The sequence below is a fragment of the Pecten maximus genome, chromosome 3, assembly GCF_902652985.1.
Source record: "Pecten maximus chromosome 3, xPecMax1.1, whole genome shotgun sequence".
In the NCBI taxonomy this organism is placed as follows: Eukaryota; Metazoa; Mollusca; class Bivalvia; order Pectinida; family Pectinidae; genus Pecten; species Pecten maximus.
This window is the reverse complement of record NC_047017.1, coordinates 8,088,899-8,105,739: the sequence shown is the minus strand read 5'-3', so window position 1 is coordinate 8,105,739 and position 16,841 is coordinate 8,088,899. Positions and strand designations below refer to the sequence as shown.

The following is a 16,841-nucleotide window of genomic DNA, read 5'->3' as shown; positions in this document are numbered from 1 at the left end:
ATTCGCGGAGATTTACTGATAGCGAAATAAGCGAAAATTTCCACACTGCGAATATTTCCACTTTTACAGTATAAAGAACAGTAATACATGAATTTGAAAATATCTTTAACATCTATAAATAGCTAAGTGCACTTCCTGCTAGAGTAGAAAGATTTCTGATATTCGGGAAAATATGTTCAGGAGTTGGCATATATAGAAAATGAGACAAAGGAAGAAAAATAAATAATAGATAAAATAAAGGTTACATACAATACTAAACAAAATTGCAGATACATAGTTTCTTTCAGTGGTTTTAAATTTTCAAAAAAAGCATATTTCAGTAATGTTTGTACAGTATAAATCAAACTTTATACAGATTGAAAACACAATTAACTGTTAATGAGTTTACTCTCAGTCAAGCATCAAAATTTCTGCAGTTCAAATCCATGCACAAAAATCATGAAAGCATGTGTGTGTATATACACAATCATACAAAATTTTCAAGCTAACATTACATGGATGTATAAATCTTCAATATTACGAATAATTCAATGTACATAATATACATAATACAAGATTTTACACAGGAAAAACAGACCATCTCGGAAGTGTACGTGTAATGAAATAAAACAATTTAATTTTCACTAATACAAATATATACATAAATAACATAATGTATACAATTCTCTTCACATTATCTTATGAGGAGATTCAATCCCAGAAGTCTGCAAAAAGCTGATTGACAGGTATATATTGGTATACAAGTTGTAAATTTTAAAAGCACATATCATGCAAAATAAATCTGAGAATTCTTCAAACTGAATATCATAATTTAAAAGTAGAAGTATTTGTTATAGGGATAAGACCTGTTGTATATCCACCTGCATGTGGTATCCATATCCCTACCTGTATGTGGTATCTATATCCCCCACCTGTATGTGGTATCCATATCCCCCACCTGTATGTGGTATCCCCCTCCCCACCTGTATGTGGTTTCCATATCCCCCCACCTGTATGTGGTATCCATATCCCCCACCTGTATGTGGTAGCCATATCCCCCACCTGTATGTGTATCCATATCCCTCACCTGTATTCGGTATCTATATCCCCGACCTGTATGTGGTATCCCCCCACCTGTATGTGGTATCTACATCCCCCACCTGTATGTGGTATCCATACCCCCCACCTGTATGTGGTATCCCCCCACCTGTATGTGGTATCCATATCCCCACCTGTATGTGGTATCTACATCCCCCACCTGTATGTGGTATCCATACCCCCCACCTGTATGTGGTATCCATATCCCCTCACCTGTATGTGGTATCCATATCCCCCACCTGTATGTGGTATCCATATCCCCATCTGTATGTGGTATCTATATCACCCACCTGTATGTGGTATCCATATCCCCTCACCTGTATGTGGTATCCATATCCCCCACCTGTATGTGGTATCCCTCACCTGTATGTGGTATCCCTCACCTGTATGTGGTATCCATATCCTCCCACCTGTATGTGGTATCCATATCCCCCACCTGTATGTGGTATCCATATCCCCCACCTGTATGTGGTATCCCTCACCTGTATGTGGTATCCATATCCCCCACCTGTATGTGGTATCCTCCCACCTGTATGTGGTATCCATATCCCCACCTGTATGTGGTATCCATATCCCCCACCTGTATGTGGTATCCTCCAACCTGTATGTGGTATCCATATCCCCCACCTGTATGTGGTATCCTCCCACCTGTATGTGGTATCCATATCCCCCACCTGTATGTGGTATCCTCCCACCTGTATGTGGTATCCATATCCCCCACCTGTATGTGGTATCCTCCCACCTGTATGTGGTATCCATATCCCCCACCTGTATGTGGTATCCATATCCCCCACCTGTATGTGGTATCCTCCCACCTGTATGTGGTATCCATATCCCCACCTGTATGTGGTATCTACATCCCCCACCTGTATGTGGTATCCATACCCCCCACCTGTATGTGGTATCCATATCCCCTCACCTGTATGTGGTATCCATATCCCCCACCTGTATGTGGTATCCATATCCCCCACCTGTATGTGGTATCTATATCACCCACCTGTATGTGGTATCCATATCCCCTCACCTGTATGTGGTATCCTCCCACCTGTATGTGGTATCCATATCCTCCCACCTGTATGTGGTATCCATATCCCCCACCTGTATGTGGTATCCATATCCCCCACCTGTATGTGGTATCCCTCACCTGTATGTGGTATCCATATCCCCCACCTGTATGTGGTATCCTCCCACCTGTATGTGGTATCCATATCCCCCACCTGTATGTGGTATTCATATCCCCCACCTGTATGTGGTATCCATATCCCCCACCTGTATGTGGTATCCTCCCACCTGTATGTGGTATCCATATCCCCCACCTGTATGTGGTATCCTCCCACCTGTATGTGGTATCCATATCCCCACCTGTATGTGGTATCCATATCCCCCACCTGTATGTGGTATCTATATCACCCACCTGTATGTGGTATCCATATCCCCCACCTGTATGTGGTATCCTCCCTCCTGTATGTGGTATCCATATCCCCCACCTGTATGTGGTATCCTCCCACCTGTATGTGGTATCCATATCCCCCACCTGTATGTGGTATCCTCCCACCTGTATGTGGTATCCATATCCCCCACCTGTATGTGGTATCTATATCCCCCACCTGTATGTGGTATTAATATCCCCCACCTGTATGTGGTATCCATATCCCTCACCTGTATGTGGTATCCTCCTACCTGTATGTGGTATCCATATCCCCCACCTGTATGTGGTATCCATATCCCCCACCTGTATGTGGTATCCTCCCACCTGTATGTGGTATCCATATCCCCCACCTGTATGTGGTATCCTCCCACCTGTATGTGGTATCCATATCCCTCACCTGTATGTGGTATCCTCCTACCTGTATGTGGTATCCATATCCCCCACCTGTATGTGGTATCCATATCCCCACCTGTATGTGGTATCCATATCCCCCACCTGTATGTGGTATCCATATCCCCCACCTGTATGTGGTATCCATATCCCCCACCTGTATGTGGTATCCATATCCCCCACCTGTATGTGGTATCCTCCCACCTGTATGTGGTATCCATATCCCCCACCTGTATGTGGTATCTATATCACCCACCTGTATGTGGTATCTATATCCCCTCACCTGTATGTGGTATCTATATCCCCCACCTGTATGTGGTATTAATATCCCCCACCTGTATGTGGTATCCATATCCCTCACCTGTATGTGGTATCCTCCTACCTGTATGTGGTATCCATATCCCCCACCTGTATGTGGTATCCATATCCCCCACCTGTATGAGGCATCCCCTCACCTGTATGTGGTATCCATATCCCTCACCTGTATGTGGCATCCCCTCACCTGTATGTGGTATCCATATCCCCACCTGTATGTGGTATCCATATTCCTCACCTGTATGTGGTTTCCCCCCTCCCCACCTGTATGTGGTATCTATATCACCCACCTGTATGTGGTATCTATATCCCCCACCTGTATGTGGTATCTATATCCCCCACCTGTATGTGGTATCTATATCCCCCACCTGTATGTGGTATCTATATCCCTCACCTGTATGTGGTATCCATATCCCTCACCTGTATGTGGCATCCCCCCTCCCCACCTGTATGTGGTATCCCTCACCTGTATGTGGTATCCATATCCCTCACCTGTATGTGGTATCCTCCCACCTGTATGTGGTATCCATATCCCCCACCTGTATGTGGTATCCTCCCACCTGTATGTGGTATCCATATCCCCCACCTGTATGTGGTATCCATATCCCCCACCTGTATGTGGTATCCTCCCACCTGTATGTGGTATCTATATCACCCACCTGTATGTGGTATCCATATCCCCCACCTGTATGTGGTATCCTCCCACCTGTATGTGGTATCCATATCCCCCACCTGTATGTGGTATCCTCCCACCTGTATGTGGTATCCATATCCCCCACCTGTATGTGGTATCCATATCCCCCACCTGTATGTGGTATCTATATCACCCACCTGTATGTGGTATCCATATCCCCCACCTGTATGTGGTATCCTCCCACCTGTATGTGGTATCCATATCCCCCACCTGTATGTGGTATCCTCCCACCTGTATGTGGTATCCATATCCCCCACCTGTATGTGGTATCCTCCCACCTGTATGTGGTATCCATATCCCCCACCTGTATGTGGTATCTATATCCCCCACCTGTATGTGGTATTAATATCCCCCACCTGTATGTGGTATCCATATCCCTCACCTGTATGTGGTATCCTCCTACCTGTATGTGGTATCCATATCCCCCACCTGTATGTGGTATTCATATCCCCCACCTGTATGTGGTATCCTCCCACCTGTATGTGGTATCCATATCCCCCACCTGTATGTGGTATCCTCCCACCTGTATGTGGTATCCATATCCCTCACCTGTATGTGGTATCCTCCTACCTGTATGTGGTATCCATATCCCCCACCTGTATGTGGTATCCATATCCCCACCTGTATGTGGTATCCATATCCCCCACCTGTATGTGGTATCCATATCCCCCACCTGTATGTGGTATCCATATCCCCCACCTGTATGTGGTATCCATATCCCCCACCTGTATGTGGTATCCTCCCACCTGTATGTGGTATCCATATCCCCCACCTGTATGTGGTATCTATATCACCCACCTGTATGTGGTATCTATATCCCCCACCTGTATGTGGTATTAATATCCCCCACCCGTATGTGGTATCCATATCCCTCACCTGTATGTGGTATCCTCCTACCTGTATGTGGTATCCATATCCCCCACCTGTATGTGGTATCCATATCCCCCACCTGTATGAGGCATCCCCTCACCTGTATGTGGTATCCATATCCCTCACCTGTATGTGGCATCCCCTCACCTGTATGTGGTATCCATATCCCCACCTGTATGTGGTATCCATATTCCTCACCTGTATGTGGTTTCCCCCCTCCCCACCTGTATGTGGTATCTATATCACCCACCTGTATGTGGTATCTATATCACCCACCTGTATGTGGTATCTATATCCCCCACCTGTATGTGGTATCTATATCCCCCACCTGTATGTGGTATCTATATCCCTCACCTGTATGTGGTATCCATATCCCTCACCTGTATGTGGCATCCCCCCTCCCCACCTGTATGTGGTATCCCTCACCTGTATGTGGTATCCATATCCCTCACCTGTATGTGGTATCCTCCCACCTGTATGTGGTATCCATATGCCCCACCTGTATGTGGTATCCTCCCACCTGTATGTGGTATCCATATCCCTCACCTGTATGTGGTATCCTCCCACCTGTATGTGGTATCCATATGCCCCACCTGTATGTGGTATCCTCCCACCTGTATGTGGTATCCATATCCCCCACCTGTATGTGGTATCCATATCCCCCACCTGTATGTGGTATCCTCCCACCTGTATGTGGTATCTATATCACCCACCTGTATGTGGTGTCCATATCCCCCACCTGTATGTGGTATCCTCCCACCTGTATGTGGTATCCTCCCACCTGTATGTGGTATCCATATCCCCCACCTGTATGTGGTATCCTCCCACCTGTATGTGGTATCCATATCCCCCACCTGTATGTGGTATCTATATCCCCCACCTGTATGTGGTATTAATATCCCCCACCTGTATGTGGTATCCATATCCCTCACCTTTATGTGGTATCCATATCCCCCACCTGTATGTGGTATCCATATCCCCCACCTGTATGTGGTATCCATATCCCCCACCTGTATGTGGTATCCTCCCACCTGTATGTGGTATCCATATCCCCCACCTGTATGTGGTATCCTCCCACCTGTATGTGGTATCCATATCCCTCACCTGTATGTGGTATCCTCCTACCTGTATGTGGTATCCATATCCCCCACCTGTATGTGGTATCCATATCCCCACCTGTATGTGGTATCCATATCCCCCACCTGTATGTGGTATCCATATCCCCCACCTGTATGTGGTATCCTCCCACCTGTATGTGGTATCTATATCCCCCACCTGTATGTGGTATCTATATCCCTCACCTGTATGTGGTATCCATATCCCTCACCTGTATGTGGCATCCCCCCTCCCCACCTGTATGTGGTATCCCTCACCTGTATGTGGTATCCATATCCCTCACCTGTATGTGGCATCCCCTCACCTGTATGTGGTATCCATATCCCCACCTGTATGTGGTATCCATATCCCTCATCTGTATGTGGTATCCCCCCTCCCCACCTGTATGTGGTATCCCTCACCTGTATGTGGTATCCATATCCCTCACCTGTATGTGGTATCCCCCCTCCCCACCTGTATGTGGTATCCATATCCCCCACCTGTATGTGGTATCCATATCCCCCCACCTCTATGTGGTATCCATTTCCCTCACCTGTATGTGGTATCCCCCCACCTGTGTGTGGTATCCCCTCACCTGTATGTGGTATCCCCCCACCTGTAAGTGATATCCCCAGCTGCCTGTGGCAGTAGAGAATAAGTAACTTATCCAATTATCTTTTAAAACATGTATGATCAAGGTATTTTAGTGAAATCAGATCTATGGCTTTTTTTATTGACTATTTATAGACTATTGTTGTTTGTATGTAAAAGAGGCGGGGCACAATTTGTAATGGCCACTAGATATCTTACCGAGTACATTATCTTGGGAATAAAATAAAAACAATTTCCAATATTAATTTACATAGAGCAGCATATTTTTTCTCACATTAAGTTTGTAATTAATCTCAGTTGTCAAAATCTTGTTCTCGTTTTTTATTTTAATATCCTACAGACAGCCGGACAGTCTAAATATGTTTCAGTAGTGCCTACAACCAATTAATGTTGAATATCCCACCCACGGTAGTGAATGTTTTGCTAGTAAACCTATTCAAGCATATAACTGTTACAGTAACACCTACATGTACAGTAAAAACTGTTGAATGCCCCACTTCCTGTATCTCCTGATGTAAGCTGTAATAATACTGTAAACATTTGAGTGACGGCTACGATATGACCAGAGTTTTATGTCCCACACTGTGAAGTGAGCGCACGTCTCTCCCGATATAAGTTGTAATATATTGTAAACATTTTGGTGACGTCTACAATACGACAGGTGTCCGATCAATGTCCCACTCTCTGCAGTATTAAGCGTTGTCTCCCCGATATAAGTTGTAACATTGTAAACATTTAGGTGACGTCTACAATACGACAGGTGTCTGATGTCCCACTCTCTGCAGTAAGCGTTGTCTCCCCGATATAAGTTGTAATATTGTAAACATTTAGGTGACGTCTACAATACGACAGGTGTCTGATGTCCCACACTGTGAAGTGAGCGCACGTCTCTCCCGATATAAGTTGTAACATTGTAAACATTTAGGTGACGTCTACAATACGACAGGTGTCTGATGTCCCACTCTCTGCAGTAAGCGTTGTCTCCCCGATATAAGTTGTAACATTGTAAACATTTAGGTGACGTCTACAATACCACAGGTGTCTGATGTCCCACTCTCTGCAGTAAGCGTTGTCTCTCCCTATTCATGCTTGTTGTGAATGTTTCTTGTTGATGATATCGGAAAACTTTCATAAATGCAAAGATTGTCAATAGGAGCCAGCAAATCCACAACATCCAACCAGCAAACTGGAAAAATATATAAGCATTGCCATTATAAGCAAATATATAAAATTTTCACATACATAATAGTGTAACAATGCATAGCATCGATATACACAGTTACACATCCATAACGAGTCTCCAGTTTGTGACTGGAGTCTCCAGTTTTTCGGTATAGCCATATAATATTCTTTAGGTTGATTTGATTGGTCAATGTAGCGGTAAATGCAAAATGCAGATATGCAGTTAAAAACGAAACAAAGTTAAGATTGAATGCAAGCTGAATAAGTGGATGAATCTTTTCAAATACATGTAACACATTAATAAAATTATATTTCTGATTCAAATGCAGTCTTATTATCACCAAAAATGATTCAAACAGATATAATTTTGTTATCTGTGCTGAAACGCATTAGTTCATTAATTTATTTCACCAGCAGTTTTATATGATATATATATAACCACCAGCACTAATTAAAACTACCCGGTATGCCGTTTATATTTTCTAAAGATATTTCTTGTTTTCAGTACATCTGGCAATCCCCAGTGTAAAATTTTGATATAAGTGTAGGCATCTGCATCTGGTTATTACTTATAGAGGGTTTGGTTTGTTTTTGTTTAACGTCCTATTAACAGCCAGGGTCATTTAAGGACGTGCCAGGTTTTGGAGGTGGAGGAAAGCCGGAGTACCCGGAGAAAAACCACCGGCCTACAGTCAGTACCTGGCAACTGCCCCACGTAGGTTTCGAACTTGCAACCCAGAGGTGGAGGGCTAGTGTTAAAGTGTCGGGACACCTTAACCACTCGGCCACCGCGGCCCCAACTTATAGAGGGAAAAAAGAATTTTATGTTAAATAGTATGAAAGATAATCTGGTCTTGCCAAGTAAGCAAGGGACATAACTCTATATTTTTGACACAGTTTTAATACAACACTCGACCACTATCAGAGATACTCTAAAACCAAATTTGGCGATTCAAATTTACATAACAATTACCTCATGCTCCATTGGACTGATGATTTCATACTCAAACAAAATAAAAAGTTTATCCTTACAGGTTAATTAATCTAAAATGTATTCTACTTACCGGTACTAATTAAGGTTAATAATTAAATCAATCAGTCTCAAATACATTCTACAATTGTACTTACCAAGGTTAATCATTAAATCATTTAGTCTCAAATATATTTTACTTACTTAGTTTAACCATTAGATCATAAATTGTCTTGAATACATTTTACTTACCTGGAACTAAGTTAATCCTTAAATAAATTAGTCTCGGATATATTTTACTTACCTGCGCCAGAGTCATTTCTGTATAAAAATTTCCCGTTTCGAGGTTTGTTCCTTTGTCTGTAAACTGGATAAAATCTCCGAATTCACATCTGTAGACAGGAAATATAATTCTTAATATGGCCTTTTCAGCGCTTTCTTTTATAGGTATTTTGAGGATGAAACCTATTTGAAAGTTGGTGCAATTTGTGGGCAATTAACCGCATGCAGAAAATTTGGAAACATATATGTAGCAACAGTGGTTTTAAATCTTTATTTGGAATTCAATATGAAAAATTTAATAAAATATTTTGCTTACTATATTGGCAAATTCCACAGAACACATTAAACATTTGGCTAAATTTATTTCTAAACAAAAAGATTATCTTAAAAAGACTGAAATGTGCAGAAATAAATAATGACTGATTGAGAAAATTTATGTCGATGTTGGGGAAAAATACTGTGCCCTAATATACACCTTCCAAATTCCTTGCTTTCTTAATTTAAATTGTATAATATAGACATGTATCTATGTTATCATAAAAGATGAGGTATCCTAAAATATGAAAAGATAAAAATTTGGACATTTAGACAAACAAACAGAGGGCAATATTCCACCTAGTGAATTGAACAAGTGGAATTCTTTTGTCAATAGAAATAAAATTGACTGAATTCTAGCTATCTGTACTTACTGAAGAATATCTGACGGAGGAGTTGTCAGTAATGAACACCAGGTATGAAATCCGACGCTGAGTGTGAGAGAAGAGGCAAACAGCAACAGGAAAATCACCAACGACACGATCGCAGTCATGAAGGCATCCAGCCATGAACTAAAACATACAAATATACAACAGTGAACGCCATGTAGTCTGCAAGATGGTTTAGTTTCCTTTATCATCTTTAATTTCGATATAATAGCGGCTTGTTTTTTTTTGTTTTTTTTTTAACGTCCTATTAACAGCCAGGGTCATTTAAGGATGTGCCAGGTTATGGAGGTGGAGGAAAGCCGGTGTACCTGTCAGTACCTGGCAACTGCCCCATGTAGGTTTCGAACTCGCAACCCAGAGGTGGAGGGCTAGTGATAAAGTGTCGGGACACCTTAACCACTTGTCCACCGCGGCCCCGAATAATAGCGGCTATTAACAATCTAATCAAAATCAGACGTACGTATGAACGGAGAGTAGCGTAGTACAAATGTACATCTGATTTTAATTAGGTTGGGCTATTAATTAATTAAGGCACCAAAATGAAATACCCAGCTAATATTTGTATAAAAACAAATGTAAAGAACTATTTACTGCAGAAAGTAAAGAAGTTGTTGTATTGCTAAATTCAATACCCGTAAACAAAGTCTAACTTCTTTAATTCGACATCCACAACCTATCAACCCTGTGGGATGTAACAACAACAGTGTAAGTTTTATAATGTAATCATCAAGCCATAAAATCAACAACTAGAGTTCACCCACAGAGTTCACTACAAAATGTGACCTTAATGATATTATCACATTAAGTGATTACTCTGAGGGAGGGACCTTCTATTAGACCAAGGTGAAATTTTTATTGACATTATGGGAGAAGAATTTAATAAAGATGTAAATTACTAAATCTGTCTCCAGACTCATCTCATATGTTATATCATTTGTAATGGAACCCTTGTGCTCTCAGGTTAGATCCTTCCTGTACAGATAGATAAATTGTAATTGTTTTAGCTTGCTCATTTTACATTATCAGGCCTGGATCTGTATTCAGCGAGACACAACTTCCTTATGTACTGGTACATGTAAGTGTACTTCAGTGAAGGATGTTTCAGATCAGATGTGAAGATAGAGTATTTGATCATCATCCCTGGTATCGAGGATGTATCTGAAGTTAAAATCCCTTTATTTGAATGGACATGCAGACAAGTGTTTTAAATATATTTCCCATGTTGGACCCCCAGTCCTCTTGATAATCCCATTCTATCATATTCCAAGGTAAATATTAGTGCATATTGGAGAATATAGTTGAGGTATTCTGATAATACCATCATAATTTACAAACAAATGTTAAAATGCTGCACTTCAATTCTTATAAATAATAAAGAAAGGTTGTCCCCATATTCTTGATGATAAGCTTTTGGCCCCAGATACATGTACGGTATCTATTTTAAACAAATTTGCTGAGCACCAATTTCAGAGATAACCATGTTGTATGATCATAGAAATAACAAAGAAGTCGATTGCAAGTACAAGCCAACTCCTTCAGTCTGGTAAAATTTTTGCTGGAGTTATTGCCCTTTTCATAATTACCTGTTTTCTAGACTTTTTTTGTTACTTATCATGTACTTTTATTGTGTCAAATTACAGGCTGATTTTGAACCCCATATCGAAATTCCATTTTTGCTAGAATTAATAATTTATGGTCCTTTGCATTCTGGTTATTATCACAATTAATAGTTTTTCATCCTTTTTTCCGCAACCTTTTGCCACATTAAATTGAATCTTCACACATGTATGTGCCTTATTCAGAAAACAGAAAGTATGATGATTTTAATAATTAATATGATGACCATGAAATTTTCAAAATGACACTTTTCAATTAAGTGGGCACAGGCTATATAATCCACTTCTGTGGAATTCTAGTTGATGAATTGTGACAGAATAAGAGTACAGGATTATGATTATCCATACACGATAAAGATTTGTCAGAATTTTGAAGTCGGTGAAAATGTTCAATTATATTACCACGTTAGACTAAATGCACTATTGCATTACAGGTAATAGCAATTATTGCCGATTAACACTCAGGTTTATCAGATATCATTATACAGACTGATCATGCCTGTCGAAAGCATCTTGCAAAAAAAAACATACACTTATTTTATCTACAGCGACTCGGGTGTGAAATTTGGTCCCCAAATGGCTGCATTTAGGGACATAAAAATTCTTATGGCACATGGAAATTTGAAAGTCTTACATAGACAAAGAGAAAATGGCCCATAAGAATTTTTAAAATCTAGACTCGGCCTTAAGCTTCCCAATCCCTGTTAAATTTCCCAAAACAAATTCTTTCACAAGTCTTCAGTTTCCACCAAATGAATGCTCAAGCATTCAGTAAAGTGTTTCAAGCTGTCTGTACATAATGGCACCATTATATAAGTGTTTTTATATTGACAGCTTGCCAATAGCTATAATTATATCAATGGTGTATATATGATGTACACCAGTTAGAGGTAACGATTTTCATTTGGTCATTGACTCATGGGCTAAAATATATAGATCTAGTATGAAAGGGCGATATGTCTGTTCAGGTGAAAGATACAGTCGGCCAGAACCTTTTCGATTTATGGATATTGATTTGACAAACTGAAAGTAGAAATCAACATATGGTTATTATTTGCAGTTCATCATAATTGTTACCTGTCAGTGTCTTTGATCAGATAAGCAGATTCCCAAACGACATAGAACATTGATATCAGCATGACTATGACGCCCATAAAGATATTGAAGCCACAAGCACTGGAGGGACCCCAAACAACGTTCTCCAGTTCCATCTGAGAGGAGTTGGCTGCGCTCACCCATTTTCCTTTAGCATAAAGAAGACAGTGTCCGCCGAATTCGTTTACGTTAACAGAAACGGGTATAAACAACATAAATGCCACAATGAACGACACAAAATATGCTGTCACTTGTGACAGAACAAGAATGTTACCGAGTCCCATGTTAAAACTCGGGTTAAACCTCCCTTTTAGCACATGACATGTTTACTTCCGGTTTTCCCAGCATGCATTGTTATATTGATGTCGGCTGGTAGAAGTAGGACGATATGGAAGACGTTAAAGACAATCAAGGTAGTCCAGTTGTAATCTTATTGATTGAGACATATCAGATGAGTGCTCTTTGCTTTATGTTTATCTGACTTTAATGCAATGTACTTATTTTCTAGTTGCATAATGAACAGGCGTTTATTTTCATTTAATCAGCAGCATAAAGGGAATAATTACAGAATCCCCTGTTTTTATTCAGTTATTTAGTGTTTTCTCTTTGTGATTCTTTAATTGAGACGAAATTACTATTTCATTTAGATAAGATATGCAATATCACCAATAAAAACGAGGTGTCACATGTTTTCGATATTTTTTGCAGCACAAATGATGGTGCAAAAAGCTAGACTTGCATATATAAACATGTCGCATAACCTGTTTTGACGAATTTAAATGCGTGTCGTACTAGTACGGTGTATTGTTAACACTTTGACAAACAAACCATATAACTTTCGCTATCAGGGCAAGAAGAAGAACCCAAAGAAGATGTTGCGAATGTGGAAGAAGCAGCAAAAGATGAAACGCCTGCTGAGGCTGTCGCATTAAATACAGAGCTTGAAAAATACTGGAAAGCAGTGCGTGACAATCCTTCGGACTTCACAGGATGGACATACCTTCTTCAATATGTAGAACAAGAGGTGGTTATAAAACAAATGAGAAATGATAATGAAACGTTTGACACAATCCTGCATACTATAAATCAGTAATAGTCCTGGATTTTGGTAACGGTACTACATTATATAATAAATAAGTTACTCAAATGCAGGATAATTTGAAATAGAATGAAGCACATAAATTTCTTTTATACATTTGTAATAAAAAAGGACATTATGAAAATCTTTTGAACATGGCCCCATAATCAAAGTTGTGCAAATATAGTGTCACATTAAATATTGGCGCTTGTTGAAAAAGATGATGCCCCTTTTTTGTTGCAAATGCATGAGAAAAAAAAATGTGTTTCTTTTTCCAATTATCCTGCATTTGTTTAACTTATTTATTACTAAAATGCAGGCCTATAACCGTCTAATGTGGGAGTAATATATAGTTATATCGCAGCAAAACATTATTGCTAATTATGTTTAACGAGCTTACACTAAGTTGCAGTAACGACAACCATAACCTTACATTAAGTTTTTTTTTTAATCCCAAATTGCTGTTAAGTTACATTCCATCTATACAGTTACCACCTTCCATTAGAGAACAAATCAGCACTTTCATGATTAAGTAAGACTTCAGAAACACAGGTTTAATTCCACATTTAACATTATGTATGACAAAATAAAGCTGTATTTGCAAATGGTCAAAGTGATAGCTGATTGAAGCTAGAAAGTTTTGAAAATTGAAAATAAAGAACAAAATAATTGTCATTGCAGAATAAAATTGAAGCAGCCAGAGAAGCATATGACGCCTTCTTTGGTCACTATCCATATTGTTACGGGTATTGGAAAAAGTATGCTGACATGGAAAAGAGGCATGGCAACCTTGAAAAGGCAACTGAGGTATGGTTAAATGTTTCAGCTTGAAAATTATTCTTTTTGATCACTAATCAAAAAGGTTTCTGGAAATCACTTTCATTGTGAGAGAATTATTTGCGACAAATATATCGGTTCGGTTTCCAATTCAGATACCTGGAATGGAAGTGTTTCTTTAAACTGAAGCACATGTATATAAACAATGTTTTGATATCTGTTTGCTGGTTCAGATCCTGTTAAACAAGGCTTAATGAACAAAATGAAGTGATTTCAGAAATTTTTTCTGAGAAAAGTGATGGAATTGGATTTCTAAAAGACTACAATTGAAACTTTTCTTGGTTTGGGAAAGTAGGCTCAATTTCATATTTTGGCTTTGGTATAAAAAGAAATGTGACAGATGGGGAAATGACTTGGTATTTTCAGAACAGACATGGTAATAAATGATTTATTACTATATATTCCAAATCCCCATACACCAACTAATTACCAGCTTTTCTCATTATATCTAATATTCATTTTTGATTTTCATGCCATCAATAGTGACCCAGCAGCTGGGTTGGAATGTATCAAAATTTATATTTGTATGTATTGCAAAAAAAAAACCATCACTGCAGTGCATAGCTTCACTACGAATTCCAACTAAACATTTCAAGTTTGGGGCAGGGCTTTCAGTTGATCAATATCTCAAGATTCAGAATATAAGTCAATTACACATGTCCTTGCAAGCGCTAGTACCAAAATCAGTTCTGAAGAGTTAAAACAATAATCTCCAGGGTTAACTGGATCGTTGTGGTGACAAGAAAGTTTAAACAGAAATATTTTAAGTGAATGCATCACTAAAAAAAAATGAACATACTTAATGTCGGTACCTGTAAACTCCTGAATGTTAGGTGATATTTTAGTGTTCCTCTGAGGTGGTGGTTGGTATATACCATAGTACAGGTAAGACAATCTTTATTGCAGCTGAGACACCAACATGTGAGATCTGGGATATGTATCAAATATTGAATGAATGACGGAATTCTATGGTATTATTATAATTTTCATATGTTGTGACTATGTACAATGAAATCTTCATTTATCATATATGGAGTTTGGGATGAACTGTATATTTTGTAGATTTGATATCTTGTCTTCTGCTAAAATAGATCAATAGAGAGTATACATGCTAACAAAATGTATGATCAGGAATGATTTGCTCTTCTTACAGAGGCTTGCTGCAACAAAACAATAGGTTGTACATAAAATTAAATTGTAGGTTGAATGGTGATTGGTAATCCCAGGATATAGGGACTGAAGTTGAAGGCAAGGTATTGAAATAAACATTTACTGCTTGGGTTAAAAAAGGAGACCTTTGACAGTGATAAAATGTTTTTCTTTGCAGAAATTGAGTAACCATGACTTTGTCAGTATTGTGTAAGCTGATGGGGATATGATTGCTTAAATTTCCCCCAAATGTTCTTGGCCCTTTGTTCATGAGGGATCTTACAATCTCTTCCTAGTTGCTCATCCCAAGCTAGGAACCCAAGACGTCAGCTTGAAGGGGAAACATGGTCACCACAGCAGAAGAGAAACACAAAAGTTTGTACATCGCGTTGACTTGCACAGGAATTTGTTTCCGATGGTAATGCCGCGAATCACTGTTGGTTTTGTATATTTCATGTTGAATGTGTTGCCGGATTAGATTTGGATTTAAAACAAGGGAAGTAATCATGTAATGATTTTTGGCTGTTTTTTTCCCCTACAGGTGTTTGACAAAGGAGTTGTGGCGATTCCACTGAGCATAGAATTATGGCTACATTATATCAACTTTTATATAGGCGAATACACAAGCACAGAACAGGGAGAATCTGACATCAGGAAGTAAGTTAGAATTTTAACACTCTGAAATTAGATGGCCAATACTATAAGTTTGATGACATACTTTCAATTAACTTCTGTATGGACAGTAAATAAACATAAAACATACCCTTTTCAAATACTCGTACAGTTAATAAACATAAAATATACCCTTTTCAAATAAATGTACCTATACCAGTTATTATACGAAGATAAGGAAATCATCATCAATATCCTTTATAGGTTGTATGAAAAAGCATTGTCAGCAGCGGGCCATGATTTCCGGTCAGACAAGCTGTGGGACTCCTACATTACCTGGGAGAAGGACATGATGCGAGTGACTGAGCTCTACACTCGACTGCTAGCCATACCAACACAGCTCTATAGCCACCACTTTGAGAAGTAGGTTTTCAATATTCATTGTTCATTAACACTGACAGAATCTGTGTGTCCTGTGTGGTATAGACAGAGAAATCTCGATCGAAGGATAAGACTTTTGAGGTTTCTAAGAAACTAAAAAGAAGATAAAATGTTAATAATAAAACTGACTTAACCAAGTGAAGTTTAGGATCATTAATTTACCTATAACTAGATAGGACACACAGCTGGTGAACATTTCCCAACATTTACGATCAAATATAAGTCATTCTAGTAGAATTTTACACAGTCTATTCATTTGTGTTCTGCACCTTTATAGTCTTGGCAATTATCTTTATTTTTGAAAGTTTAAAAGGATGAATATATTTGTATTAAGTATTAAAAAATATTTATAGAAAAAATACTGTAGATGTGAGATTAAGTCCGAGTGTAAAA

At 39.3% G+C, this 16,841-nt stretch overlaps 2 protein-coding genes across 4 annotated transcripts in view; one reads left to right on the top strand and one right to left on the bottom strand.

The window, feature by feature from the left end:
• Positions 1–6,723: 6,723 nt before the first annotated feature.
• LOC117323073 (transmembrane protein 179-like) lies at positions 6,724–12,676 on the bottom strand. The gene is made up of 4 exons (XM_033878080.1): positions 12,314–12,676; positions 9,606–9,743; positions 8,939–9,026; positions 6,724–7,668 (listed from the first exon to the last, which is right to left on the bottom strand). Exons 1-4 carry the CDS (start codon positions 12,613–12,615, stop codon positions 7,507–7,509), a joined length of 690 nt encoding a protein of 229 aa, XP_033733971.1. The 5' UTR covers positions 12,616–12,676; the 3' UTR covers positions 6,724–7,506.
• Positions 12,654–16,841, top strand: part of LOC117323070 (pre-mRNA-processing factor 39-like) — a 12,525-nt gene continuing 8,337 nt past the window's right edge. The window contains exons 1-5 of one of the 3 annotated variants that reach the window (XM_033878076.1): positions 12,654–12,744; positions 13,180–13,355; positions 14,091–14,216; positions 15,937–16,052; positions 16,272–16,430. In XM_033878076.1, the coding sequence (XP_033733967.1) occupies positions 12,720–12,744; positions 13,180–13,355; positions 14,091–14,216; positions 15,937–16,052; positions 16,272–16,430 (602 nt within the window). In that variant the 5' untranslated portion in view covers positions 12,654–12,719. Of the gene's footprint in view, positions 12,745–13,179; positions 13,356–14,090; positions 15,814–15,936; positions 16,053–16,271; positions 16,431–16,841 lie in introns of those variants that run through there. The other 2 variants (XM_033878077.1, XM_033878078.1) reach the window with 2 other exon arrangements.